General features: G+C 33.4%; 6 protein-coding genes across 7 annotated transcripts in view; 4 read left to right on the top strand and 2 right to left on the bottom strand.

The window, feature by feature from the left end:
* The window catches only part of LOC106107417 (serine hydroxymethyltransferase, cytosolic), a 3,986-nt gene extending 1,057 nt beyond the window's left edge, over positions 1–2,929 (top strand). For both annotated transcript variants that reach the window (XM_013288267.1, XM_013288268.1), the window contains exons 3-8: positions 241–356; positions 629–789; positions 956–1,151; positions 1,226–1,497; positions 1,874–2,093; positions 2,488–2,929. In XM_013288267.1, the coding sequence (XP_013143721.1) occupies positions 241–356; positions 629–789; positions 956–1,151; positions 1,226–1,497; positions 1,874–2,093; positions 2,488–2,726 (1,204 nt within the window). In that variant the 3' untranslated portion in view covers positions 2,727–2,929. The remainder of the gene's footprint in view (positions 1–240; positions 357–628; positions 790–955; positions 1,152–1,225; positions 1,498–1,873; positions 2,094–2,487) is intronic.
* Positions 2,930–3,363: 434 nt separating this feature from the next.
* On the top strand, positions 3,364–7,450 carry LOC106107296 (ras-related protein Rab-40C). The gene is made up of 5 exons (XM_013288093.1): positions 3,364–3,866; positions 4,102–4,239; positions 4,623–4,816; positions 5,286–5,508; positions 6,531–7,450. The coding sequence occupies exons 1-5, from the start codon at positions 3,764–3,766 to the stop codon at positions 6,740–6,742; spliced, it is 870 nt and encodes a 289-aa protein (XP_013143547.1). The 5' UTR covers positions 3,364–3,763; the 3' UTR covers positions 6,743–7,450.
* A 4,029-nt stretch (positions 7,451–11,479) lies between these two features.
* LOC106107045 lies at positions 11,480–13,988 on the top strand. Its single transcript, XM_013287725.1, has 4 exons — positions 11,480–11,638; positions 11,708–11,918; positions 12,122–12,337; positions 12,521–13,988. Exons 1-4 carry the CDS (start codon positions 11,522–11,524, stop codon positions 12,733–12,735), a joined length of 759 nt encoding a protein of 252 aa, XP_013143179.1. The 5' UTR covers positions 11,480–11,521; the 3' UTR covers positions 12,736–13,988.
* A 749-nt stretch (positions 13,989–14,737) lies between these two features.
* On the bottom strand, positions 14,738–15,914 carry LOC106106995 (rRNA methyltransferase 2, mitochondrial). The gene is made up of 3 exons (XM_013287660.1): positions 15,682–15,914; positions 15,385–15,586; positions 14,738–15,174 (listed from the first exon to the last, which is right to left on the bottom strand). The coding sequence occupies exons 1-3, from the start codon at positions 15,834–15,836 to the stop codon at positions 14,782–14,784; spliced, it is 750 nt and encodes a 249-aa protein (XP_013143114.1). The 5' UTR covers positions 15,837–15,914; the 3' UTR covers positions 14,738–14,781.
* Positions 15,915–16,217: 303 nt separating this feature from the next.
* LOC106106827 (DNA topoisomerase 3-alpha) lies at positions 16,218–23,943 on the top strand. The gene is made up of 15 exons (XM_013287486.1): positions 16,218–16,509; positions 16,587–16,796; positions 16,874–17,126; positions 17,272–17,442; positions 17,741–17,916; positions 18,523–18,805; positions 19,445–19,656; positions 19,849–19,960; positions 20,295–20,524; positions 21,244–21,382; positions 21,480–21,643; positions 22,070–22,511; positions 22,846–23,089; positions 23,522–23,631; positions 23,723–23,943. Exons 1-15 carry the CDS (start codon positions 16,324–16,326, stop codon positions 23,941–23,943), a joined length of 3,153 nt encoding a protein of 1,050 aa, XP_013142940.1. The 5' UTR covers positions 16,218–16,323.
* A 958-nt stretch (positions 23,944–24,901) lies between these two features.
* The window catches only part of LOC106106826 (major facilitator superfamily domain-containing protein 10-like), a 7,432-nt gene continuing 5,316 nt past the window's right edge, over positions 24,902–27,017 (bottom strand). The window contains exons 7-8 of the mRNA XM_013287485.1: positions 25,419–25,625; positions 24,902–25,147 (exon numbers count right to left, since the gene is read on the bottom strand). Of these exons, the coding sequence (XP_013142939.1) occupies positions 24,930–25,147; positions 25,419–25,625 (425 nt within the window). The 3' untranslated portion in view covers positions 24,902–24,929. The remainder of the gene's footprint in view (positions 25,148–25,418; positions 25,626–27,017) is intronic.

Raw genomic sequence — 27,017 nt, 5'->3', positions numbered from 1 at the left:
TTATGTGCGTCTCCTCCTCCGTCGGATAAGGGTAGGCAACGCATCTGCAATTGCGGATGTCTATGGGCAGCGGTCGCTTCGCCATTTTGGCATTTTCAGTTGGCCGCTTGCTCGTTTGCCACCTTATGTTATAAAAAAAATTTTGAGGCTAAAAAATTTAACTATTTTATATATAACATTCATTCAATTGAGACATAAAACACTATTGAAATCAATTTAATTTTTTTAATATGCATACAGATACTATGGAGGTAATGAATACATAGATGAAATTGAAATATTAGCACAAAAACGTTCTCTTGAAGCATTCAGACTGAGCGATGAGCAGTGGGGTGTCAATGTTCAGCCGTATTCAGGTAATACATTAAGAAAACATACTTTTAATCACTTTCAATACATATTAATTTATACATTTGAAACACATGTATTGTTGGTGGAATATTACAGTTCTATCAATGGTTTTCTTTAACACCTACTTATAGTTTACTAAGCATAAAAGAATAAAAAGTCGCTTCTTCCTATTATTAGAATGCCAAACCAGCAAAACACTATCTTTGTCAAGATAGCAAAATGACCGCTGCCCGTAAGAATTTTGTCAAAGGTTTAGTACTATAAATATCTATTTCAGGTTCTCCTGCTAACTTTGCTGTTTACACCGGTGTTGTGGAACCTCATGGCAGGATTATGGGGTTAGATCTTCCTGATGGTGGTCATCTTACTCATGGATTCTTCACCGCTACAAAGAAAATCTCTGCCACTTCTATCTTCTTTGAAAGCATGCCTTACAAGGTTATTATCGGATATCTTTATTTAATAAACTATTTGATGTAACAAAAACAATATCTCAAGGTTGATTATTTTATCTGCTTGCGTTATTAAACATTTCTCACATAATTAGTAATAAAAAATAATTCTTAATTCTTAACCGTTTCATAACTTTTAATTTTTCTTACAGGTGGATCCTAAAACTGGCTTAATCGATTATGACAAGTTGGCGGAAACAGCTAAGTTATTTAAGCCTCGCCTTATAATAGCTGGTATCAGTTGCTACTCGCGCTGTTTGGATTACAAACGGTTCAGGCAAATTGCTGATGAGAATGGTGCTTACTTGATGGCTGATATGGCACATGTCTCTGGTCTTGTTGCCGCAGGTAAAAACGCTAGTTTTTCAAGTAAAGAATGTTTCGTTTTGTTTTTTTTCTTTATGTGTATGTAATATTTCCAGGTGTCATCCCAAGTCCCTTCGAGTATTGTGACATAGTTACAACAACAACGCACAAAACGTTGCGAGGTCCGAGAGCGGGTGTGATATTCTTCCGCAAAGGTGTTCGCTCGGTGAATGCGAACGGCACTAAAGTCATGTTTGATTTCGAGAGCAAGATAAACCAGGCTGTATTCCCTGGTCTGCAAGGAGGTCCTCACAACCACGCTATTGCAGCTATCGCTACAACTATGAAGCAAACTATCTCTCCCGAGTTCATTGAATATCAGAAACAAGTGAGTTATTGAACAACTTAGCTTGTGTAGTGGTCATAACAAAAATTTATAACTACTACATAAGCTAAGTTTATTTTTATAAGTTTTACCTGGACAGTTAAGACCGCTTAGTGTCAGCTCGAAGTAATCGTTTTTAGTAGTCTCTAGAACACATTCTGATTACTAACTACCCTTAAAAATAGTAAATTCCTCTAACAATCACTAAGAAAACATTAATCATTTATTTATTTTTATTAATATATTTGATGAAAAAATTGGCGTGTTTTTGTTTGTTTGTGAAAATATTATAAACATCATTGCATTGATCTACAATACTACGCAATTAAAATGATTATGATGTAGATTTTTCATTAAATGCTATATTTTACGTATACAGGTAGTGGAGAATGCAAAGCGTTTATGCGAAGGTCTGATGTCACGAGGTTATGACATCGCCACCGGAGGCACAGACGTGCACCTGGTGCTGGTGGACATGCGGCGCGCGGGGCTGAGCGGCGCGCGCGCTGAGCGCATCCTCGAGCTCTGCAGCATCGCCTGCAACAAGAACACCGTGCCCGGAGACAAGAGTGCTCTCAACCCAAGTGGAATACGACTTGGTAAACTATAATGCACATTTTTAATATTGAAATTAAAACAGTTCATAATTAGGTATTGTGTTATTGTGAGAATGAAGAAAACTTGTGCAAAGTACTATTTCTTGTTGGTTATGCCTTAGTTAAATTGATCTGCATCAAATTTGGACCAGAAATTGAATACAGTCTAGAATAGTACACTTTCTAAACTTGACAATTTTTTTATGTGGATAATGTTGGGATGACAGCTATTATAAAAAAAAAAGCGCTGATGTTATACATACACATGATAAACATACATATTTCGATTTTCAAACTTAGGTTTACTTCAAAAAGTAAAAAAATGGCTATCTGTGTATCAAAAGTTACAATACTTTAATGAAGAATGTATACAAATTAACGTGTAAATATTCCACAGGCACTCCAGCGTTAACCACACGTGGTTTAAAGGAAGCCGACATCGATAGAGTAGTCGATTTTATCGACAAGGCTCTTAAACTTGGACAAGAGATTACGAAAATATCAGGCCCAAAAATAGTAGATTTCAACAAAACTATAGATGAAAATGCTGATATTAACAAAAAGGTAGCTGACCTCAGGGGTGAGGTGGAAAAGTACAGCGCGACATTCCAATTGCCTGGCTATGAAACATATTAATAAGAAAGATAATCTACAAGATACTTTTAATTGTTCCTAAATCATTCGAATATATACATATAAGATATTGTTAGAGTTAAGCATAAGTAGTACTTTTTTGGTATAGCTATAAACAACTAACTTTTACAAAAAAAATGTAACTGAAAGACAAATATTTTATTGTGCCTTTATACTAATAAATTATAAGAATAAATATTTTTCTCAAATTATAGTATTATTTTTCTTACTCTTATATTACTGAACGAGCTTGCAAAGGCAAGACAAGTGATAAGAGACCAGAAACTCATTATAGAATCAGCTAGCTTCTTCAATATTAGAAAAATTAACTAAATAGGGAGCATAAAGCTGTGCACAAAAGGGTAGTTTTGTAAAAGCACATGTTTAAATTGATAAAAGTGAACTTGTACTATACACATCTCAGGGCTCAGGTTATGTACCCTGATTTAAGAGGATTTTCTATGTAATTCATGAAATCAAAACCTACTATATTTTCGATTATTTAAATATCAGGGGGGATATTTTCAGGATTAATTTTTGTTTGTTAAAAACAAAAAAAATTGAGACGTCATTTAAACCATGCCATCTGTTACCATAGATTATAAAAAAGTCGCAATAAAATGACTTCTTGTTTATATTATCTTTGTTCAATGTCTTTCGTCGTTCACCAGATTTTGCCTATTTTTGTGATGTGAATTGTTTTTGTGTCGCATAAATGTAAACTAATTTTATTGGTGATGTAGTTTACATTTCATGTCAATTAATTCTTCCTGTGGAATTAGAACAAACAAGTAGAACAGTGCAATAATAAGTGTCGACCTTGTGAACTGTGTATGTATATTTTGTGTACAGACTGAAAGTGTTGTGTTTAAAAGTATTAGTTATAAACCCGTAAACAGAACTTGGAAACGGATAATAATTGCATGATATGAATCGTGTTTTTTACATGGGAAACGCAATCGATTAATTTTGGACGGTATTATGTATACGATTGCGTGTGGTAAAGACCACCTGGAGATCAGGAGAGATTATTTGGAACTATGTTTACGACGACAGGAATGGTAGCAGCACCACAGCAAGCGACTAACCAGGTCGCACAAAATGGCAGCACCACATTACCTCGATCTCATCATCAAAGAACAGGTATTGTTTCTTTTTACAACTTTATCATGTTCCAGTTTACAAGCACTCGTAAATTACTGGAGCGAATCAGTTTTAATTTATCTAGTAACGTTTTTAATCTTTAGTAATACATAAAATAAAAACAATCATGATTCGTTAGTTCTTAATAATATTATTTTAATGGGTATAATTGTACATGCTTTGCTTGCGAATAACTTCAATATAAATGATATATAATTGGAAATTTTGATTTTAGGCAGGCCACCGGCAGCTCCTAAATCATATGACTATCTCCTGAAGGTGCTTCTTGTAGGGGACTCTGATGTGGGGAAACAAGAAATTCTCCAAGACCTTGAGGATGGATCTGCAGATTCACCATTCTGCAGTGGAAGTGGTAATTGTTCTTTAGTTATAATCTACAGCTTAAACTATTATATCAATAAGTGTTCTAAGAAACCAATGATGTTATTAACTTAAATTTTAATGTGAGCCAAGGTGTGTGATGTTGCATTTACTCTTCATTTATTCTTGAATAGCAGTTCTTGTGTGGTTTCATTTGCATGAAAATATAATTGTGATTATGAAATTCTCAATTGCAAATGTCAAAATTACCGTTACCATAATGACCATGCTCTCTTAATGTTGACAGCTTATAGTTTCTGTGTATGCTTGTATATCTGTGTATGTAGTGTCTAAGTGTTAAGGTTTTTAAAACACTCAAGGATAAAATAATGTGAAAGCTAGAAATGTTTGTAAAGTATTAATTTTAATTTACAGCTTATAAAACTACAACAATCCTATTGGATGGTAAAAGAGTGAAACTGCAGCTGTGGGACACCTCAGGCCAGGGTCGGTTCTGTACAATAATTCGCTCATACTCTCGTGGTGCTCAAGGTATACTACTGGTCTATGATATAACAAACAAATGGTCTTTCGATAGCATAGACAGGTGGCTAGAAGAAGTTGAAAAGGTAAGCAAAAATTTGTTTAGTACATATTTATGTATTATCATAATTTATGTGAGGGGAATAAAAGCAAATATGCTTCAGCTAATTTTTTTTATGTAAACTATGCTATAGTATATTAAATATGTATGCTTAGTTGAAAATCAAATCCTAGAGTTAAGTAACTATAGTAGTAATATGGTAGTCATTTCAATCTGTAAGAAACACATTGAATAAGTGTGTAAGGTTTTAAATTAAAGGCTATTTTAGTTTATGCTTAGTTGAAAATTTAAAAAACAATTGATTTATAGCTTATTTCCAAGAATCTTTGTAAACCTGTTTTTAAGTAATATCTGGGGCACTAGCATTTTTGACAGGTATACTATAATGTTTTTATCTGAACAATAAAAGGTGGTTACTCTCTAGTTACAATTATAGGTGTTACAATATTATTACGGTATTGAGATATTTTATTTATTACTTTATATCATTCTAGCATGCACCAGGTGTACCTAAAGTGTTAGTCGGCAACCGCTTGCATCTCGCATTCAAACGTCAAGTACAAGAACGTGATGCGGAACAGTATGCTGCCAAGAATCATATGGCATTTTTCGAAGTCAGTCCACTCTGCGACTTTAACATTCGAGAGAGCTTCTGTGAATTATCCCGAATGGCATTGCACAGGAATGGCATGGAGAGACTCTGGAGAAGCAATAAAGGTAAACATCTTACTAATATATGCATAGATTAGATGGATGGATGTTTGTTATGAGGTATCTAGAAAATCTTAATGGATTTTAAATTTGGCACAGATGTGAAATAGAGTGTGGATATAGGTGTATACATAGGCTATTAATAGTTTTTTTTTTTTAATTCAGTGCAGGCTGAGTTATGGGCAAAAGCTAATCATTTATCTGTGTATATCACTTAGGTCATAATATAATATGATGAACATCCTTATTAAGTGACTAAACTATAGTTTTCATTTTTAATAATTGTTTTTTGGAATGGACTTTATCTATTGTTTCTTGCAATCAAGATACTTTTTATTACGTAGTCGTCGACGTATTTTTCTTGGAATTTACTGAAGCGTATTATATATTATAAAACACGTCATGTATCATTTAAATTCCGATGTATGATTTGATTTTAATTACTTCTATTCTGTTTAATACAGACTAGCTGTTGGTCGCGACTAAACCGTCTTGAAATTAAAAAATATTACTAAGTTACTCCCTGATAACATAGCTTTTTAATAGTAAAAGAATTTTTAAAATCGGTCCAGTTGTTTTTGAGTTATTTCAATACATACAAAAATACACATCTTGCCTTTTTATTATATTAGTTTAGACTTGTGAATGATGTTTATTTTTTTAAAGTACAATCACAACATATATGTTGTACACATACAATTAGTGAGTCCACAGTATTGGACCTTATATATGTAAATACTGGCGCCCATAACATTTGCTATCTTATTTTGCACTAGTTCTTGTTCGCGACTTCGACCTCGTGATATTTAAAAAAATAATAATAACACCCTGTATTACTATGTTATCTGTATATCTACGTATACGTTACTCACAGATAAATTACATAGATGTTACTCACAGATAAATTACCTTTCAAACAGAGAAAGATTTTCTAAAATCGGGCCAGTAGTTTTTGAGTTGTTGCAATACATAGAAATTTTTTTTTTTCCTTTTTATAACATTAGTATAGATTGATGTTTCATTTTCAGTTCTCAGTCTTCAAGAGCTGTGTTGTCGTGCGATAGTGGCGCGCACGTCCGTGTACGGTCTGGAGCGACTACCACTGCCCACCACGTTGAAGTCTCATCTGAAGTCGTACGCGATATCCGCAGCCCCCAGCAGACATCGAGCTCGGCCACCGAAGCACCCTCACAACACCAGGCTCAACTGTACAGGTCGGAACTCTTGCACTATTACGTGAAAAACCCAACTCCCGTAGCTTTATGCCCGGTTCACACTTTGCAATACAGTTTGACAGTTGCATCTCCAGTAATAGATTGTATGGACTCTCTGATGCTAGTTCATACCAGTTGATTGTCAGTCCAGTTGAGCGCCAACTGTATTGAATAGGTGTAAACCCACCCGTTAGTTCCAGCCTTTTATAATATGCACTGACGGAATGGATTTATTCGTGCCTCGTCTGTATTTCTATTTGACTAATTGCCATTCGGATTTTGGAAGGATAAAAAAAGCTATTTTTCTAGTCTATTTTATAGATATAAAACTTTTGTTAATGGGGCAAAGAGATTTGATTATTAATGTTTGAATGCCTCGTTTTCACGTTTAATTTTCTCTGTCACGTATTTAAAATCAATTATTAAATGTTTTTATGCATAAATGTAGAATAAAATGTGGTAATTTGATGCATTCGAATATAATTGAATCAAATAAAATCTTACAACGAAAACTTTCTAAATTTTTGCACTGTCCAATGTTCTTTGAAAAACGTTTTTAATGTGAAATTTAATATGATAATGTATTAAAATAAAATGTAAGTTAACATCTTCACAATTAAGACTATTATCTATACAACTTGCTTATATAAGATTTATTTGTTACTTGTATAATATGAAAAGGCGATGTTAACACAATTGAATTTACGACACATTTTGATGTTATTCTACAACTTTTTTCTCAATTATTATTAATAATATTGCAAGCAATCACTTGGAAAAAAAAAATGATTTTAATAGTTGCAAATGAACTTTCACACATACCAACCACGTTTTTTTCACAAATTGTATAGATTTCCACTAAAAATTTAACTAGAAATAGTTATATAAACAAAAAGTATTCAAGACACTATTCTGATATATTCAATTGTGTTGGTTCCAGTAGCTTTTCTATTCTGTAATCCGAAAAATCAAGTAATCTGTTAAAAAATTAGTCCCTTTTTGTTCCCGCACTTTTCTTGTAAGAAAAGCCTGTGAAGAAATGGATTTGATAGAGGAGGGGATGCATAAAAAAATATCTTCTTTCTGGGCATCCTTTGTAGAATAAAGGTAGCATGTATCTGCAAATGCAAATGTCTGGGCAGCGGTTGCTTCGTTATTTCAGTAAATTCAAGCGGCCGTTTGCTCATTTGCCACCTTATAATATAAAAAAAGTTAATATTTCTTGTCCAAGTATTGTACGCTAACAAATTACAGGCTGTAAACGACAACGGATTTGTGATTAGTATTATAAGGTAGTTTAAGGTATTGTTACTTAACAGAATACATTGTGAATATAAGTGTTTTGTAATTATGTTAATATTATAGCATCCCGATTTGTCCATATATTCAAATGAACTTATATAATGTACTATTGTAATTATCATTGTGCCTAGATGAATACATTAGTGTTAACTGTTATGTGGTGATATTGATGAGTACAGCCGGTGTTTAACAAATATGTAAGTAAAATTAATATCAGATGGTTGTAAGTTGTTTTATAAAGAACCTTTAGTGAAAAATAAATAATAGTACATGAGAAGAATTGGGTCAATTAGAGAAACGATTCTTTGAAACTCAATGTGTAAAGCACCTCCCACCCCTAAGAATATAAAATTTATATGAAACAACTACTACTAATAGTACTACTACTAATGCTAGGAGAATCTCCAGTCTAAATTGTCACTGTGTTATGGCTTGCTGGTATAAATATCTATAAATTTATTTATAGCCATCTGATATCTTAATATATTACTTCAGTTGAGGTTACTGTATTAATGCCTTTTTATTCATATCTGTTGTCAGTTCTTCGCTAAGTATATAAAATAATATAAGGGGGGCAAAAACATTTTCAATTCCTTTGAGTGCTCTTTGTGTAGACACTGAATAAGGAACCCTAATTTTTTTTTAGTCCCTTATTACAATACAGAGTTCAGGTCTATCTGACAATTTTATCTGAATTGTCGAACTGTTCAGTTAAAATGTTACATGTTTAACAAATATTTATTGTCTACATCAGCTGCACTATTTAAACTGAATAGTTCGTCTTTACAGTTAAAATTATATGTATTTGTAGCAAGCTAGACTCTTTTGTTCTTATGTTATACAGCTAGAGTATTACTGTATTTAATAATTTTGTACCTTGTAATATATTCACGGTTATATCTAGTTGTTTTTACGTGTGCGAATACGAATTTTTATCTAATGTATTTTTTTTATACTTTGTATAATTCGTGGAATTTTGAATATAAGTACTAACTTGAACACCATCTATTCTAACATTGTAGGCGTAATGACTTACTTGTATGGTTAATTAATGTGATAAATTTAAGATAAAAATTTACTTTTTTCACGTCATGTATACTTGTCCACTAACATGTAATGAAACTAAAATGTAGATGACGCAAGGATTGACTATTTGTTTGAATTAAAATTATGTCTAACGCTCCTTAAATGTATTTAAAGAAGTCGTTTTAAAATTTTAATAATTGTATTATGAGACCTTCATAGTCCATTAATATGTTTACATTTCGTCTAAATTATATTCTAGTTTCATGTAAATTAAATCAAACAATGGCAACTCCAAACAAATTTAACCTTGTATTTATATCAGTTATTTTCTTAGTAATTATTTATATTATACATTTGTGTATTTTAGAAATAAGTCTGTATATTGTAATCGTACCACTAGTTCGCATGTTTCGATCACGGTTGTGCATAATTGTGGGTTTCGATTTCAGTTACACATGTATTACCACATTTTGTAATTCCATATACTCTTTGAAAAAATAGAGATTGTGTCAATGTATTGTCATTCCACACATACTCTTTGACAAAATAGACATATGTCAATACAAATGTCACTGCAGTTGAAATCCACAGTATAGTCAAACGAAGATATCTGGCCCAATAAAAGGAGCTGTTAAGCTAAAATACTTAAAACGTACATCTGCATAGAAAATTGCATAAAATAGAAAATACTTGACATAACAATGACAGCTGTAGTACAAAAAGGATCTTGTGACACTTTGACATTGACAAGAGGGCGCTAGTGTGCTGTCATATTTTAGTTTCTTACACATCGGGTCAGATAACATAGTCGGTCTATAATATAACTATCATATGACAATACATTGATGATTTTGCATTTATTGTTCGCTTCTACTACAGGAATTTATTACTTTAAATTTAGAGTCTCTGGTTCATTGAAAATATAGCATCTATTTTTGAAATGGTTAACAACTTCGTCTTTTTAAGTACAAACCAATTTATTTTCATAGCAAAACACAATAAAACGAATATATGAATTACGGCTAATTTTAACTAAGCAAATTTTTGAACTTACATAGGACGCGATTTTTTTTTTTCTACGAAAACCGATAATTTTGATGATAACAGAGCTCTAAATTTAAATACACTTAATTACAATGTCAATATAACAAAATGCTTTTGACATGTACGTATGTAAAAAAATAACTTTGTAACAGTATCAAACAAGTTTAGTTAAATCCGTCCTTAGAACGTAACTAATTCATAACGATGGGCATACACTGCCTTCGAGTACGTGAGGATTTGTGACATAGACCGTATTTTCGTTTACAAACGATGAGAAAATCGATGGTTTTTCCAAAAAATCTGAGTTAACATTACTTTGGATATAAGAATCCTTTAAAAAATACAGATTTGATTTTTTTGTGGTATTGAAGTTAATGCCTTTAATTTAAATTGCTGTTAAATTATATGTCGTTTCGATATTCGGCCGTAAGTCATGTCCATTATCAAATAGATCTATTAAGCCACTAGATGGTTCTTGGTGGGTACAGTTCAAATTAAAAAATAGTGAACAACGTTTTGGTCCCACATAAATTTAATGTACTTTATGTCATAATACTAATAACGCAATTACTTGATATAAGTTATTTTAAACCCATAGTTAACCAAGATATGAACTGCTAGTTGCTAATGTAAATCGCTTTTTATTTCTCACTTAACTGTCCAATGTATTCATTACGTTAAAAAGTCTCTTCAATGGTATGATTTTCGAAATCAATTAACGCATTAAGCAAAATTCATGTACATATTATTTTTTTTATTTGTGATAGATTTTAGTTCAATATAATATAATCCAAATATACTAACGCCAACTAAAAGTTTGGCACATAAAGTCATAATGTTATCACTACTATTGTAAGTTGTGAATTAAAACTAATTTATAATAATTAAATGTCTTTGAAATTATTCCTTATTAAGCGCTTTCCCAATCTCCGCATTAAGTGACTTTCGATTTCCAAGGCATTGAGCCAGTAGGCGCCTGAAATTGCTAAATAGCAATGTAACCGAAGCGTTCGCTGGTCATTAAGATAGAGGTGATCAATATCAGGTGAAACAGACATGACAATATTGTTACCTTTAAATTTAATTTAAGAGATTTTATCATTGAATGATCAGTAAGCAACTAGACTATGTAATAGAAGGTTTTAAATGTTCAATAAAACTCCCTAATGTACAACCTTTCACTCGTACATACCTACGTATTTTCTTTTGTAATCCTAAGCAGATGTTTGCCAATAATATCTGTTGACAACCATCTGGGTGGTGCGTATACACTTTCAAAATAATATCAAATATTAAAAACATGCGCACTAGAAAAGTAGAAAAATCAATCATATAAAACATGCGCAGAATACTTCGACCTTACTTTCGCTTTGAAGCGCCTGGATGTTTATATCATTCACCAACTATGCTCTAAACTACTCCGTCTAACAATAATGTTTGATAACCCAAAGGAATGTAAATTATTAGTAAAAATGATAAGACGTGTGAACAATTTTTTGTTCTTTTTCAATTTACGTCAAGGCACAATTCTTATTGCCGTCCATCAAATTGTAAGTATACTTACGAAAAACGCAATGCGTATTTTTTCGTGAAGATATTAAGCTTTTTTATATTTTCAGGCGCTATCATCTTTTATTCTGATAATACTATTAGTTGGTATATCTCATGTTGGTGAAATGCTTACTTTGCTTCATAATGACATGGAAGACGACGCTGAGAGGCGAGGGTTTTACGAAGTAGCTTACGGTAATCAATTAAGATTTCACGAAGGGGATGTTATTAGCACTAATAATCAACGGAGATTTGCTAATGCTCAATATCTAGCTTCCGGTAAGTTTACAAAATATTATAAAACACGTAAATTTATTAAGTCGTAACAAGCTTAACACTAAAAGTAAACAAAAGTAGTTGTGGAAGACTTAGTCTTTTTTTCTTGTAGCAGCGAATAAATTATCATTGAAGAACAATGAAATAAAATACAAATGATTTTTGGAAACAGTAAAACTTCTAAAACTGCAAACATTTTATTTCAGTAACAGTGATTGTCCTCTATACCAGTACTATATTGACATCGATATACTTGATGTGTTCTATCTCGCTGCTCCACGGAGCCGTCAAGTACAAGAAGGAATACATATTTCCCTGGATTGTAGCAGCGATCATTGATCTCTTACTGTTGATATCAGCCGTCATTATCGGAGACGGATATCCGTGCATTATCAACCTGTTCAATGGACACAACATGTACCGTAAGTAATTAGTTTTAAGCATATTTAAAACGACACTTTTACTTTACTTTTATTCTCTACCGGATGGTAACGAGGTACACTGAACATACCTAACTTTACCATCGTCATTATTATATAGTATTTTTTTCGTTTCGTTTCAAACGAACTCAGTATAGTATATTGAACAATAATAATTAATTTCAGACTTCACTTGTGCGTTGTTCGTGGCGTCATTCGTGTACGCGATCTGTGCTGTGACCAGCTTCTCCATGGAGGTGTCAGCGATGCAGTGCGCACGGCATTTGGCCGACGAGCGCGGCGAACGGCTGTTACTCCTCGACCACGCCGCGCACTCCAGCCTCCTCTCCGCCGCACAACTTAACAAACTCTCACACGGCACACGCACGCATTTCGTATAAAACATTATTGATATATAGAGCCATCCAACGAAGCTTTAGATCTCTTAAAATATGTAACTCGACACACAAACACGTTTACAGCTGACTCGCCTGGCGAATCATCTACGGAGATATCGTAGTGGCACTATTGCCTATATCGCACTAGGCTAGAAATTTAGTCGAGTAGCAAGTAATTTAGTGAATAAAACTGGTCTACACATCAAAAACGTACTCCTGTAGATTAGCAAATCGTATAGAGGGAATATTTTAGCCAGTAAATTGCTCGATATTCGACTAAATCGCTAGCTTACTGCAAACAAGGGATAAACGTGTTAAAACTTATTAAATATTTTAAAGCTATAAGCACATCTGCACTAGTCATAGTAATATATTTTCTTATATAGTATTTGGATTGCCTTCAATTTCTTAAGTTGGTACAGTAATTATATAAAATGCATATACATATTGAAAATATTACAATTATGTTATTTATATGCTAGATGTGCTATATAAATGCGACACAGCTATTTTAATGTTTTAGTCTTAGTTATAATTTGTAGAGTACATAATTTTCAGTATAAATGTAATTAATTTTAGCACAGTAAATGCGCAAAGACTATTAAGAATAAGTCATAAAGAAATATGTAAAATAACCAGTTTAGTTAACGATAGTAGACAGAGAGGTACTTGTAAGGCCTTAAGACACGCACATACGTTTTTCTATGGCTATTTTAACAGTTGTCTTTAATTTATCTATCTCAATCATGTTTGGCCAATGCGCCTATTAACGATGGTGCTACACTTTTGAAGTTTTTTTAATCATCTTTCTAGAGTTGGGCCGCCTTCAATGCTGACAAAGTAATTTTGACGGTTCTTTACATCTTGCATCTATGTTGCTATTCACTGAGTTGGTCAATTAAAATAAGAAAAAAAGATTAAAAGCAAGCAATACTAGATATTAATTCATGGAACATCAAAGACAAAACAAGTGGTTGTGTCAGGCATAAGCGACATTCGAAAAACAGTATTTGTAGTCAAATTCAATAAACATGAGAAATGATAAGCCTTTGTAAACAGTTATACTTTGATAAGATTGTTATCACAGACTCTTTAACAACAGACATATTTGTATAATTTAAATATTAAAACTTTACGAAAGAAATGTGTAAACAAAATTTTTCATTTCCATTGAATTTGACGATATTTGCATCATAGATTAGTTTACTTTTTACTGCAACTAAGCTAAAAGCTTTATTTCCATCTTGCCATGTATACAGGAGATACATTTTTACTAATTTTAAAAAGATTATTTATAAACTATTTACGTCCAAATTTTACAACATTAATGCTTAGATTTGTTGGCATTTTACAACAATTACTTGTGATATTTTTTTAATTAAAATCAGGAATATTTCATTTGGTTAATAAATTAAAGCTTATCTTGTAATTTTAAATACACTTAGATATGTATGTTAAATATATGTTATATGCATAAAGCAACAATATTTTGTTTGTTTAGTGTATATATGTAGTAACTGAGAAGATTATATGCTTCATATAAAATGATAGAGAGAAATAAATATATGCAAAATATTAAAAAATTGTCTTTTATTTATGAAGTACTTCCTAATTCAAATGGCATTTGTTACAAAAATGGTAGAAAAAGATAAATCTGCATTTAAATTATTATTTATTAAAATAATGGGCAATAACAATGGAAGACATTATTACTACAAGACTAGTAACATTTTATTATGACTTAACAAATTAAACACAAATAGTGTCAATGTAAGTTAATTACTAAACCAGAAGTACCATTATTTAAAACATAGACAATCTTTTTATCTATTACAATCATTGCAATAGTTTAATCTTTGTATACTTAGAACAAATACAGAACAAGAAGAAAAAAAATTGCAAATATATGATCTTACATAGCATCAAAGTGCTACTTATTTTACTATCCTACATTATTTAAAATTCATACAAAATATTTACATTGATAATACCTTTTTTCTTTATCTAATCTTGTATAGAACTTAACATTTTCTAATTTTAACATGAGTTTTATCCCCAGCGTCCATTTTGCAATGGCCTCTGAATACCCTTAAATCCTCTTGCAAGAATAAACTTCTCAGATGAGTCAGATCTACTCGCTTTTGGCTTCAATATCTTTGTACTTTTATAAAACCTTTCTAAATCCATTTCTAATATTGGTACCTCCTTCCCATCCCAGACTTTGAATAATAAATTTCCGTCAACTTTAGTGACTAGAGCTGCAAATCGAATTGCCATATAACAGAGTCCTAAAATTCTATCCTTGTCTAATTCTCTAATGCCAGTCGCACTTGGGGCCATATCAGATAACACTAAGTCAACCTTCTTGCCGTTAAGTGTTTCCACCACTTTATCATGAGCTGCTATTGTTGAGAAATCCATATTACTCATAATTGTAGCACCCTGGAAATATAACTTGTGCATTATACAATGAACAATAGATAACTAATGATATACACAACCTTGACTTTAGAAATTGGTTTATTAGCTTTGGCTTTTGTTTTCTTTTGTTCATATTATTTTAAAAAGCAGATATAAAAAATTTGGGTGAACAAAATATTTAAGTCTACAACTATATATCCGATTTAAAATAATAATAAATATTGTACACACCTGTATAGGAAATATTTGAAGTTTGTCGATCGACAGTACAGTTCCCTTTGGTTTACTTTTATCAGCTCCATCAGAGTTTGTTTTCTGAACTGCAACTTGAGTCCATGACCCAGGAGAAGCACCTAGATCGATAACAGTTAATCCTGGTGTGAGGATATTGGTTTTTTCATTCATTTCCAAAAGCTTAAATGCACTTCGACACCTAAAATTATTTTTTATGTAGTACATAGATAATGAACACGACACAAGGAATGAATAATTTTTATTTTAAATTGTTCATTTCTTCCCAATATTCACCTGTAATTATATATTTTGGCCTTTTCCACGTAGGGATCTGCTTTTTGACGACTTAACCATTGTTGTGAACTTTTGAATCGTTTAAGGCAATTAACTAAGAAACACATTTTAACTATGTTCAATTCATTAGATGACATTAAATGCGTAGTTATCATCCTAACATTTGTACATATGTATAATATTATAATCAACTCAATTGCTTTTGTAATAAACACAAATAACCACACATGTCAAAGAAATGTCAAAATAAAAACATAACAAACTTGACGTAAATGAAAGTGTTGCATTATCAATGAAGATTGTGGATCCCAAGTGAAACCGTTTCTATTTTAGTTATCAGATTTTGCATAGTTTTATTATAGTGTTTTAAACAACATATAAATGCATTTTGAGTGCCGCGCTGATACAAGATATAAAAAAGTGGAAAACTTAGTCTTCCTTTCTCTTTTTAGTCATTAATACTAATGTCTGTTACTTTGATAACAAATGTCAATTATGTCAAATGCCTGGTTTGTTTTGAGTTCTTAAATTTGTTTTTGGCGGCATTATTTTGTACTTTCTAAGTAATTTAAATGCAATATCACTTTAATATTAATTTTTAATAGCATGCAAATGTAATTAAGATGTTATAACAGTAGGAATATGTATTTTATGCATAGATTTTTCTTCACTCTTATAAGAAAAAATAATTTCGTACTAACTTCGAGTTATGGTTCAATTTTGGTTCAAAGAAGTAAATCACAAACGATGAAATACCTTAATGTCGCGGAAAAAAATGACGCTGCTAAGAATATTGCGCTTCATTTATCAAGAGGAACATCAAAAAGGGTACTCAACATTTACTGTATTTGTTACACGTAGAGGTGACCGGCCTGGCCTATCTTAACTTTTTATTAATATTTCAGAGAGAAGGACTATCCCAGTACAATAAAATTTATGAGTTTGAAGCACAAGTGATGGGACAAAAATGCCAAATGGTAATGACTTCAGTATCTGGCCATCTTCTTGCACTAGAATTTGCAAGTTCATATAAAAGTTGGCAGTCATGTAACCCTTTGACACTTTTCGATGCGCCAGTAATAAAGTATTGTCCGGAAAACTACGAAAAAATTAAGGTAAGGGTTATTTAAAACAAATGATGACTAAAGAATATTTTATTTTTTAAATATGGAAAATTAAATTTTTATTACAGAAAACATTAGAAAAGGAAGTAAGAAGTTGTCAAGGCCTGATTATCTGGACGGATTGTGACAGAGAAGGAGAAAACATAGGCTTTGAGATTGTAGAGGTGTGTAGCTCAGTTAAGAGCAATCTGAGAATATACCGAGCAAAGTTCTCTGAGATAACATCTGTGTCGGTAAACCGTGCATTACAGAACTTAGAGCAACCAAACAGGAATATCAGTAACGCTGTTGATGTGAGGCAAGAACTTGATTTAAGGATAGGTAAATTATGTAAATGCATCATTCATTGAACCACAGATAAATACTAATTTTATACTAAATTTAGTCTTATAGATTTGAGCTTTCTTAAATAATTAAGTAGTTTTATACTCGATAATATTGAAATAATTTTATCTTTTACTTACAGGAGCTGCTTTTACAAGATTTCAGACTCTGCGGCTACAGAAAGTTTTCCCATCAAAACTGGCAGACAGTTTAATAAGTTATGGATCTTGTCAATTTCCGACATTAGGATTTGTTGTGGAAAGATACAGGGATGTAAACAACTTTGTATCTGAAACATTTTGGAAAATAAAAGGTAAAAGATCAATTTATCTTCTTTTCAATTGTCATAAAGGGTTCTAACATAATCATATTTCTTACTAATATTATAAATGCAAAAGTTTGGATGGATGATTGGATATCACCATCTATACAAAACTAGCTTCCCAAAAGATCTTACTAGTTTAACAATGAAGTTTGGCATAGACTAACATTTTTTTTTAATTCTACAAAGTCACAGGCAAGTTCTAGTCTGTTTTATGATTATTTTATTATAATTAATTTAATGTTTATCTGTGTACAAATTTAAAAATGGTCTTATTTTTTGTTTCCAGTAAACCACACCATGAACAATCTAAGTGTAGATTTCGCATGGGACAGAATCAGACTGTTTGATCAAGAAAGTTGTGAAATCCTGCATGATGTGTGCAAAGAGAACCCACTCGCTAAAGTTGTGAATGTAAGAACAAAGCCTAAGTCTAAATGGAGACCTTTGCCATTAGACACAGTGGTATGTTTCAATCTATTATAACATGTTTATTGTTTTTATTAAAGACTAACTGTTGCTTGCTACTCCGAGTGAAATTAAAAAATATTCTATGTTACTCAGTAAAAACATAGCTTGTTCATGGTGAATTTTTGAAGTCGGCCTAGTAGTTTTTAAGTTATTTCAATACATATAAAGATCCAAAAATACGAATATTACCACAAATGACTTCCTTTAAAATATAGACGGATGGCCATATTAACAATACTTGTCAATTACTTTATAACACACAAACTGAACTCCAATGCGACAACGCAAATATATCGAACATTTTGTTGTGACGACTAGTAAAACACTGAGCTTGTTGGCGACTGAGCTCCGAGACTACAACGGAGTCCGAGCCACTCCTTGCCATATATTTTATAAAACTACTTTCTATTATATATACTATTCCTTCCGTTTTCTAATATTTTCCTAACTATATTGTTGTTTTCAATAAAGATAAATGTATTGATAAATAGCACAGATTAACAAATTACTTTTAAGAATACAGAATACATCAAAAATAGTTAAAAAGCTAACAGTATATACTAAAGTACCTTTATTTCAATTAAAGTACCTTTTTCTCAGGAATTGGAAAAATTAGCATCTCGTAAACTTAAAATAAATGCTAAAGAAACAATGCGTTTAGCTGAAAAATTGTACACTCAAGGTTTCATCAGCTACCCCCGTACGGAAACTAATGAGTTTCCAAAGGAGATGAACTTGCGACAACTTGTGGAACATCACACGGGGGACCCCAACTGGGGGGGGTTCGCTCAACGGATACTGGAGGAGGGGGGGCCCACACCGCGGCAGGGGAGCAAGAGTGACAAAGCTCACCCTCCCATACATCCAACAAAGTATACTAACAGTAAGTTATTTTATCAATACTAAAAAGTAGAATAAAGCAATGTAAATGTGATCAAAATTTTATTACTTTAAATTACAGTCTAAATTCCAACAGAATAGAAATATTAAATTACGAATTAACATTTTCTAACACCTTTGTAACAAATCTTGGAAAATTATCTTTTCTTTCAACTTTTGCCCAAATATAAAATAGGTTTTAAGATAACCTTTGCCTATGTTTTATCGAGATCGTTGAGCCATTCTCTTATAAGTAAAATTAGTATGATTTTCAATGCTTTAAATTATAATTCAAATTACCTCTACTATCTCCATGTATACGTGATAACTAACTTTTCCACTGATTCTTTAGTTTCTTGACAACTAGCATATTCACTTTTACTACCTTTGTTAAAAAATGTAATTAACTCAAAGTTTAGGTCTTTTGAGAAATTGCGATTGAAGTTATTTTTTTATTTTTACACAGGAGATTTGAGATGAGAGAGAAAGATGTCGTCCTATCTCTTTTATTTTTATTCTATTGCGACGCGAGATGAATTAGTCGTACTCTTCTCGCGAAAATAATGTCGTTTATGATAAAAACTCAAAAAACATAAATTTTGAGTTAATTCTTTTAATGAATAAAAGTGCGATATATTTAAAGATCTGTCGGGCAACGAGCAGCGGTTATACGAGTTCATAGTGCGGTCGTTCCTGGCGTGCTGCGCCAAGGACGCGCAGGGCCAGGAGACCACCGTCACCATACACCTCGCTGATGAGACCTTCAGCGCCAGCGGACTTATGATCATCGCGAGGAATTATCTGGAAGTCTATCCTTATGATAAATGGTCTTCTAAAGAAATTCACGTTTATGAGGTAAATATAAACACAAAAAACTGTCACATTCAAAGTCTTGAAGTGGTTTCTCCTAGTGTTGGTTTAATATACTACTGTCCTAAGTTCTCCCTTAGTGACCAATTTTCAATGTTTATTGTTAAATGCAGTAATAGTTGACCTTTTTTGTTATTCCGTAAAATCTATTCATATATAACTTGGTGTGTTTTGCAGAATGGACAAACATTCAATCCGACGAGTATCGACTTAGTGGAAGGCAACACGTCGCCGCCCAACTTGTTGACGGAGGCCGATCTTATCGCTCTCATGGAGAAACACGGAATTGGTGCGAAAAATTTTTTAATTACTTCAGCTTTTACAAACCAACTATCGCTTGTGAATTTCTATAATAGCTAAACATTTTACTTAAAGATATTTACCATGTCTATCATATATTAAAATATGTAGTGGTCGCGACTTCGTCCGCGCTAAATTTGACAAAAAGTATATTACATGTTTTTTTAGAATATCAACTTTAATACGTAATAACAAACATATATTCATCCAAACTTTCGCTTTAGTATAATTAATATTAAATCACAATCCTAAAAGTGTACAAACATATCAATATTACATATGGGGTAGCAAATTAAATTCCCTGTAAAACATTGAGCATGTAGGCACGGACGCGACGCACGCGGAGCACATAGAGACGATAAAGAGTCGTTCGTACGTGGCGCTGGCGGACGCGGTGCACTTCGTGCCGGGCGTGCTGGGCATGGGGCTGGTGGAGGGCTACGACGCCATGGGGCTGCACATGGCGCGCCCCGCGCTGCGCGCGCAGCTCGAGGCTGACCTCAAAGCTATCAGCGAAGGCACCAAGCAACCGGATCTCGTCTTAGCTGAACAGGTAATCTGAGCTGTGTAGCTTTTCTGACTTTTAAGCTTCTTAACACTCAAATACCTGAAGTTTTAAATTTTATACTGGGGTTATTAATCGCATTGGGCACCTATAATCGATTTTATTTTAATTATAGCTGTTACTTGTAACCTTGCCCAAGTGAAGTTTAAAAATGTACCCTATATTACTCACTGATAACATATTTAATAGTGAATATTTGAAATCGTCCCAGTAGATTTTGAAATATTTCAATACATACAAAAATACAAATTTTTCCTTTATATAATGTTAGTATAGATGAATAATTTAATTATCGTTTTCACTAGCGCGATGCACGGTACAGTGGAAAAAGCAAAAAGTGTATTATCGTTAAGACATATTTTATTTTATTGTTTTTCCTAATTAGTAAAATGATCGAAAGAACACATAGATTTTGAATAAATCTGCACTTACTACTCTCGCAGGGTTGGCGCACCGGGTTTTCGTTCTCCAAATAACTCTATCATCCGTCATATCAGTCATCACTCCCTTCTTGATCATGTCACCTTTCACGCAAAACATCCATCTCTTTCTACGTCTACCTCTACCGGTGTACCACACTCATAACTAACGTCCTTCTTGTTACATGCGATTCATCCCTCATAACATGCCCACGCTTAACTTTTACTCCTTTAATCAAACAAATATTGGTATAATTAAAACTTTATATGCAATATAATAATTTCTAGATAGCGAGATACAAAGAGGCATACATAATGGTGACAGCAGAAGCAGATAAAATAGACAATGCGTTAGCGGAGAGGTTCAACGAACGACCTAATGAATACGTTCCCACTACTGAAACATTACCAGTCAACATGCCTACTGGTAAGTAACATTTTAAAAAAATATGTACTTAGAATTAACACTTTTAACAATCATAAAAAACTTTTTTATTAATTACCATTTTGTTGATTCTTTTCAGTATTTAAATGCCCAAAATGCGGATCAGGAATGGTATTAAAACAGAAAAAGAATAATGCGGAGGAACTATTTTTAAGTTGTGAATCGTATCCGAGTTGTAAGAACGCAGTTTGGCTGCCGAAAGTCGTCAAATCTCTAGAAGTACAAGATAGAACTTGTCCTACGGTAAGATTTACTTCTTACTAATATTATAGATGCGAAAGTTTAGATGGATGGATGTTTGTTAGAGTTTGTAGCCAAAACTGCTGAACGGATTACGCTAAAATTTGGAATAAATGAGGATAGTCTGGAAGAACACATAAGCTACTTACTTTTGGTTTTTTTTATTCGACGCGGACAGAGTCGCGTGCGTAAGCAAGTCATTTTATAAATGCTAAATTTTGGATGGATGTTACTATCTATATCCAAAATTTATTAGATTATTATTAGATCTCATAAAAGACGGAAGAACACACAAAGTTTTTTTTAATTCTGCGAGGACAAAATCGTTACTTATGAAATAGGTAAAAACCAAAAACAATGTTATCAAATACTTAATATTTGTGGATATTGTACTTTGTACAACTATTCTAATAATTAATTATATTTCAGTGTGGTCCAAACTATAATATAGTGAAATTCGAATGGCGAAACAATTCTATAAGTCATTTGTATCCGCCGCCTTACGACGGCTGTATCGGCGGCTGCGACCCCGCCTTCCTAGATATACTGCAAATAAACCCTTCCTCTGTTAAAACTGTAAACTCAAACCAAAATATCCCTAATAATAGTAGACCGATAGTCGAAAATCGCATAAATACAGCGAATACGAATGACGTCAGACCTCAAAGACAAACTACTATTGGAAGCATGCCAACTAGAAATAGACACGCAGAGCAAATTGCACCTACAGGTAATAACAATAGGGTGCAAAATACAGCGCAGACGAGATTGCCGACGCCGCGGGCAGTTGGCGATGAGGATAACAATGTCCTGTGTGGTTGCAACAAGCCAGCAATACAGCTCACTGTAAGAAAACAGAATGCTAATTTCGGTAAATATACGAAATTTAATGCTCCTACGTATTATTCAATATAATGCCCGGTTCACACTTGACCAGTACAGTTAGACAGCTGCGCTAGCAAAGAATAAATTGTGTGGACTCACTGGCGTTAATTATTGTCACACTATGCCAGTTATTTGCCAGTCCAGTTATTGATAGCTACTAACCAGTACTGGCCAGGTGTGAACCGCCCATTACGACATTTTTACATGTCTAAGGTAAACAATAATGCAGTTTTTAATAATTTGTGCTACATGAAAAAAAAATCACCATTAAATTCATTCTAAAATAATTTGTTTTTTAAAATCTTCTCACTGTTTTACAGGTAAAAAATTTTACAAATGTGCAGCAATGAGGGAAAGTGGTGGGTGTGACTTCTTTCTATGGGCTCCGGAGTCAGAGAATACAGTACAGAGCAGCTCGGAGACTCCGGCGGACTCGGGGCGGGGCTCCGCGAGCAGCGGGGGCTCCAGCGCGCGTGGCTGGGGCGTAGCGCCCACTTACAGCAGGACTGACTACCAGCCGATTGACGACAATGTGATGTGCAACTGTGGTGTCCCTGCCAGACGGTAAGTTTTAAAGAATTTTTTTTCCTTGCAAATCAAATTTTCCGCTTTTTAAAACTCGTGTCCACTAGTGATAGTTAATTTAATTCCCATCATTAATTTTAATCCTCGTCAGTGCCATAATGGCGAAAATTAAGAAAATACCACGTCCTATAGCCTGTCTATTTATAGACGTCTGTGACTCACTCACGATTTTATTTAATACATAAAAACCTTAGAAAAAGTGATAAAAAAGAAATATAACATGACATATTTAGTAGGAAATTAATCTTATGGTACTTTGACCTCGATAGTGTGGTTAGGTGTCAACATTTTTTGATTTATGCCCACCAGGTCACAATTAATCCTAACACTAACTGGCCGAAAGTAATCACTTATTCTGGTTATAAAAAAATGTACAATTAAATGTAACAAAGTATTCTTCAATTATTCCAGTGTAACAGTACAAAAAGAAGGTCCTAACAAGGGGCGGCCATTTTACGGATGCCCAAAAGAATTCAGCTCGCGGTGTAATTTCTTCCAATGGGCGGATTCCGATACTACTGGTATTTTTTTTAAATCATAATCTTCATTTGTTAATCTTGTGCTCGAAATAATATATGATGTGATATTTTTAATTATTTGTCGGTCTTTCAGTGGAGTGGAATAATAATAGTGGTAGCAGTAGCAGAGGTAGAGGCCGTGGACGGGGCGGGGGCAATACTAGCGGAAGGGGCGGAGGTAACGCTAGTGGAAGGGGCGGGGGCAACGCTAGTGGAAGGGGAGGGGGAAGTGCTGGGGGCGGAGGCGGGGGCAGGAAGTGCGGCCTCTGCAGGCAGAGCGGCCACACGAGGTCCCGTTGCCCCAACAATCAATAGTATTTAACCCGCAACGTGTTCCATTTGATAAAAGCAATGTCACTTTTAAGCTATCTGAGCCTCTATTAGCCAGTGGTGGGACAGGCCCTTAGTCTTTTAAACCGCTGGTTACTGGTTTTTGTATAAATGTGTCATAAGTGTAATATTTGTTTGTAAGCATCCGACGCCATTACTCTAAGATTATCTTATGTAGGTCTATTATTGTTATATTATTGAAAATAAAATAAAATATTTGTGTTTTTATTTTCTTTTAAAAAACCTTGAAGACTGCTCGGAATTTAAAGTTTTATTCTTACTTTTATTTAACAACATATTTTAATGTATGTAGAACAGTGGGTACTTTAATATTTACACTGAAACCTATTATAAACACTGACCGGCAATTACACATGTATTGAGATATTGTCGCTTACGCCTGGTTCACACTTCGACGAATCTAGCCTCAATAACTGGACTGGAATTCAAATATCACAATGTGGACATAACTTGCGCCAGTGACATTACAGTCAATACCTGGCCTACGCTAGTGTCCTATTGTAATGGCCAAGTATGAACCAGGCATTATATTCTCTTTGACATACCAGTTATGAATGGGTCGGCTTGCCCGGTGTAATACCACGATCACACTGATGACAGGCGTGAGGTGTGAGAAATTCCGCGTTTCGTCTGGTGAATGTGGAGCCGAAGGCCCAACTTTAGTCCTTTTTCCTTCCCACCCTTTTTATTATACGATATCGATGGGAAGGGAACGTGGATTTTACGGGAAACGCATAGGAAGGGCAAATATCCTCTTTATGTGCGTCTCCTCCGTATATCAGGGGTAGGCAACGCATCCGCTATTGCGAATATCTGGGTAGCGGTCGCTTCGCCATTTTGACGGATTCAGGTGGCCCCTTGCTCGTTTGCCACCTTATGATATAAAAAAAAATATTAAACTATGTAGACGTAAATGTCGATGCAGTGGAAACGAATTTTACTACTCTCGTTCACCACTTTTGCTTTTTATTCTTCTTCAATGAGCTCAGGCTCTGCGCGCGCTGCATGTCAGCTTGCTGCTGCTGCTCCGCCTCCACAGTCTTGTCCGTCATCATGTCCAACAGGATCTCGAACTTGAGACGCAACATGTTGTTTTCTTCCTCTAATTGCTCTAATTCCTTTTTGAGACGAAGATTCTCCTTGTGAGCTGCGCCCGCTCGACCGGACGCTGGAATATTCAGTTAGTTGTGTAACTTATATAAATGCGAAAGTTTGAATGAATGTTTGTCAGAATATGTAGCTTGCTGTACGGATCTCAATGAAATTTAGTTTAGTAGAGGATAGTTTAGAAACACCTTCGCTTTATGCTTTATCTTAATTTCACGTGGACAGAGTCATGGGCGAAATATCTAAAGAAAACTGGAATGTATTAAAAGGTCGCTATTTTTGTATTTGGTGAAATTTTATAAATACGAATTGTTCAAACATTTCTAATCTACCTGGTATCCATTGGCCTTCTTCAAACGAGACTTCAAAATCACCTAATTTTATCTTAAGGGGACTTAAGTCTATCGATAATTCCTTAGATGCGTAATCGCTGCCGAACTCGTTTCTTATCACCGAAGTATCATTTCGACGAACAGGTATAGTTTTTGGTGTGAATTTGTTACTAAATAATGGCATTTTATTACGAAACCGATGCTTTCAATGTGACACCAAAACAACTGTTACCATGGAAACCATAATGAAAACAAAAAATAAACAGATTGTGTCTATGAAAACGGCCAGATTTTTTTTCGTATCTTTTATTCTGACTTAAATTAATTTGTGCTTTGCAAATAAAATTCGCCCTACCTTTACATATTAATTTCTAGAAGAGCCGAGAAACAACTATTTTTCTGTTATGAAATAGAAAAATAAGGTCTTTCTCGTCAAAACAATTAATTTAAATAGTTGACGTAAAACTAGCAAGTGCCTGAACATTTTAGATAAAATACCAGTTTTGTTAATATCCAATTAACATTTTATAGTAATTTGAATGTTAATTTTGAATGCATAATTGATTTTATGGAAATATTTGCTCTCTACAATATTTAACATAAACCACAAGTGAATATAAATATATAAGACTTGCTGTTGCTCGCGACTTCGTCCGTGTGAAATGTAATCTATGTTACTCACAGATAATTTTTTTTACCTTTCTAACGGTGAGAGAATTTTTATGATCTGCCCAGTAGTTTTTGAGTTATTTCAATACATACAAAAATTCAAATCTTTCCTCTTCATAATATTAGTATAGATTAAAGAATCTTACTTTTATAAGAGACGGTAAAATAAAACAACGCTTATTAAATAAATAATTTAATACTGATTGTTAATCGAGTCGGATTTTTTATACAATCGTAATACGAAAAAAGTAAATAGTAGAAAAATTGTAAAAGAATAAGTAAATTGTCTTTATATTTAAATATTGCTTGTGTAAAGTTTTAATATAGTTAATATTGTTCATGATTTCAGTCTGAATAGCATCACAGCTGGAATGATGAGGACTATTGAGCCCAGAGAGTACGTCACTGCGGCGCCCGACCACCAGTATGCTGGAATTTTAAAAAAATATACAAAAGATTATATATTTAGTCTAACAAGTTATGAAACATGAATATTTGGACACGAATTCGTTAAAAAACTTAGTAATTAGCTATTGCGTTCTGGCATATTTCTATGCCAAATTTTTTTGAGATCGGTTGCACCGTACTGGAAATTTCTAACAAACAGCCATCCACATTTTCCTAAACATTCGCATTCATGTTTTTAAGACAGTACGATATAAGTATGATAGATATTATGTACAATATTTTCGACTAGCTGTTGCCCGCGACTTCGTACACGTGAAACTTTAAAATAAGCCTATGTTAAGCGATAACGTAGCTTTCTAACAGCAGTAGATTTTTTATCGGCCCAGTAGTTTTTGAGTTATTTCAATGCATACACAAATACATATTTCTTTACAATAGTTTAGTATAGATATATGAACAATACAATATGTCTACTAAAGGCTCTTATTATAAGTGTTTATTGTGTAATAGACCTGCGGAGGC

This window comes from Papilio polytes, unplaced genomic scaffold (assembly GCF_000836215.1).
Source record: "Papilio polytes unplaced genomic scaffold, Ppol_1.0 DF822067.1, whole genome shotgun sequence".
Classification (NCBI taxonomy): domain Eukaryota; kingdom Metazoa; phylum Arthropoda; class Insecta; order Lepidoptera; family Papilionidae; genus Papilio; species Papilio polytes.
Note: the sequence above shows the minus strand (reverse complement) of the source record. Positions and strands in the feature narration are given on the sequence as shown.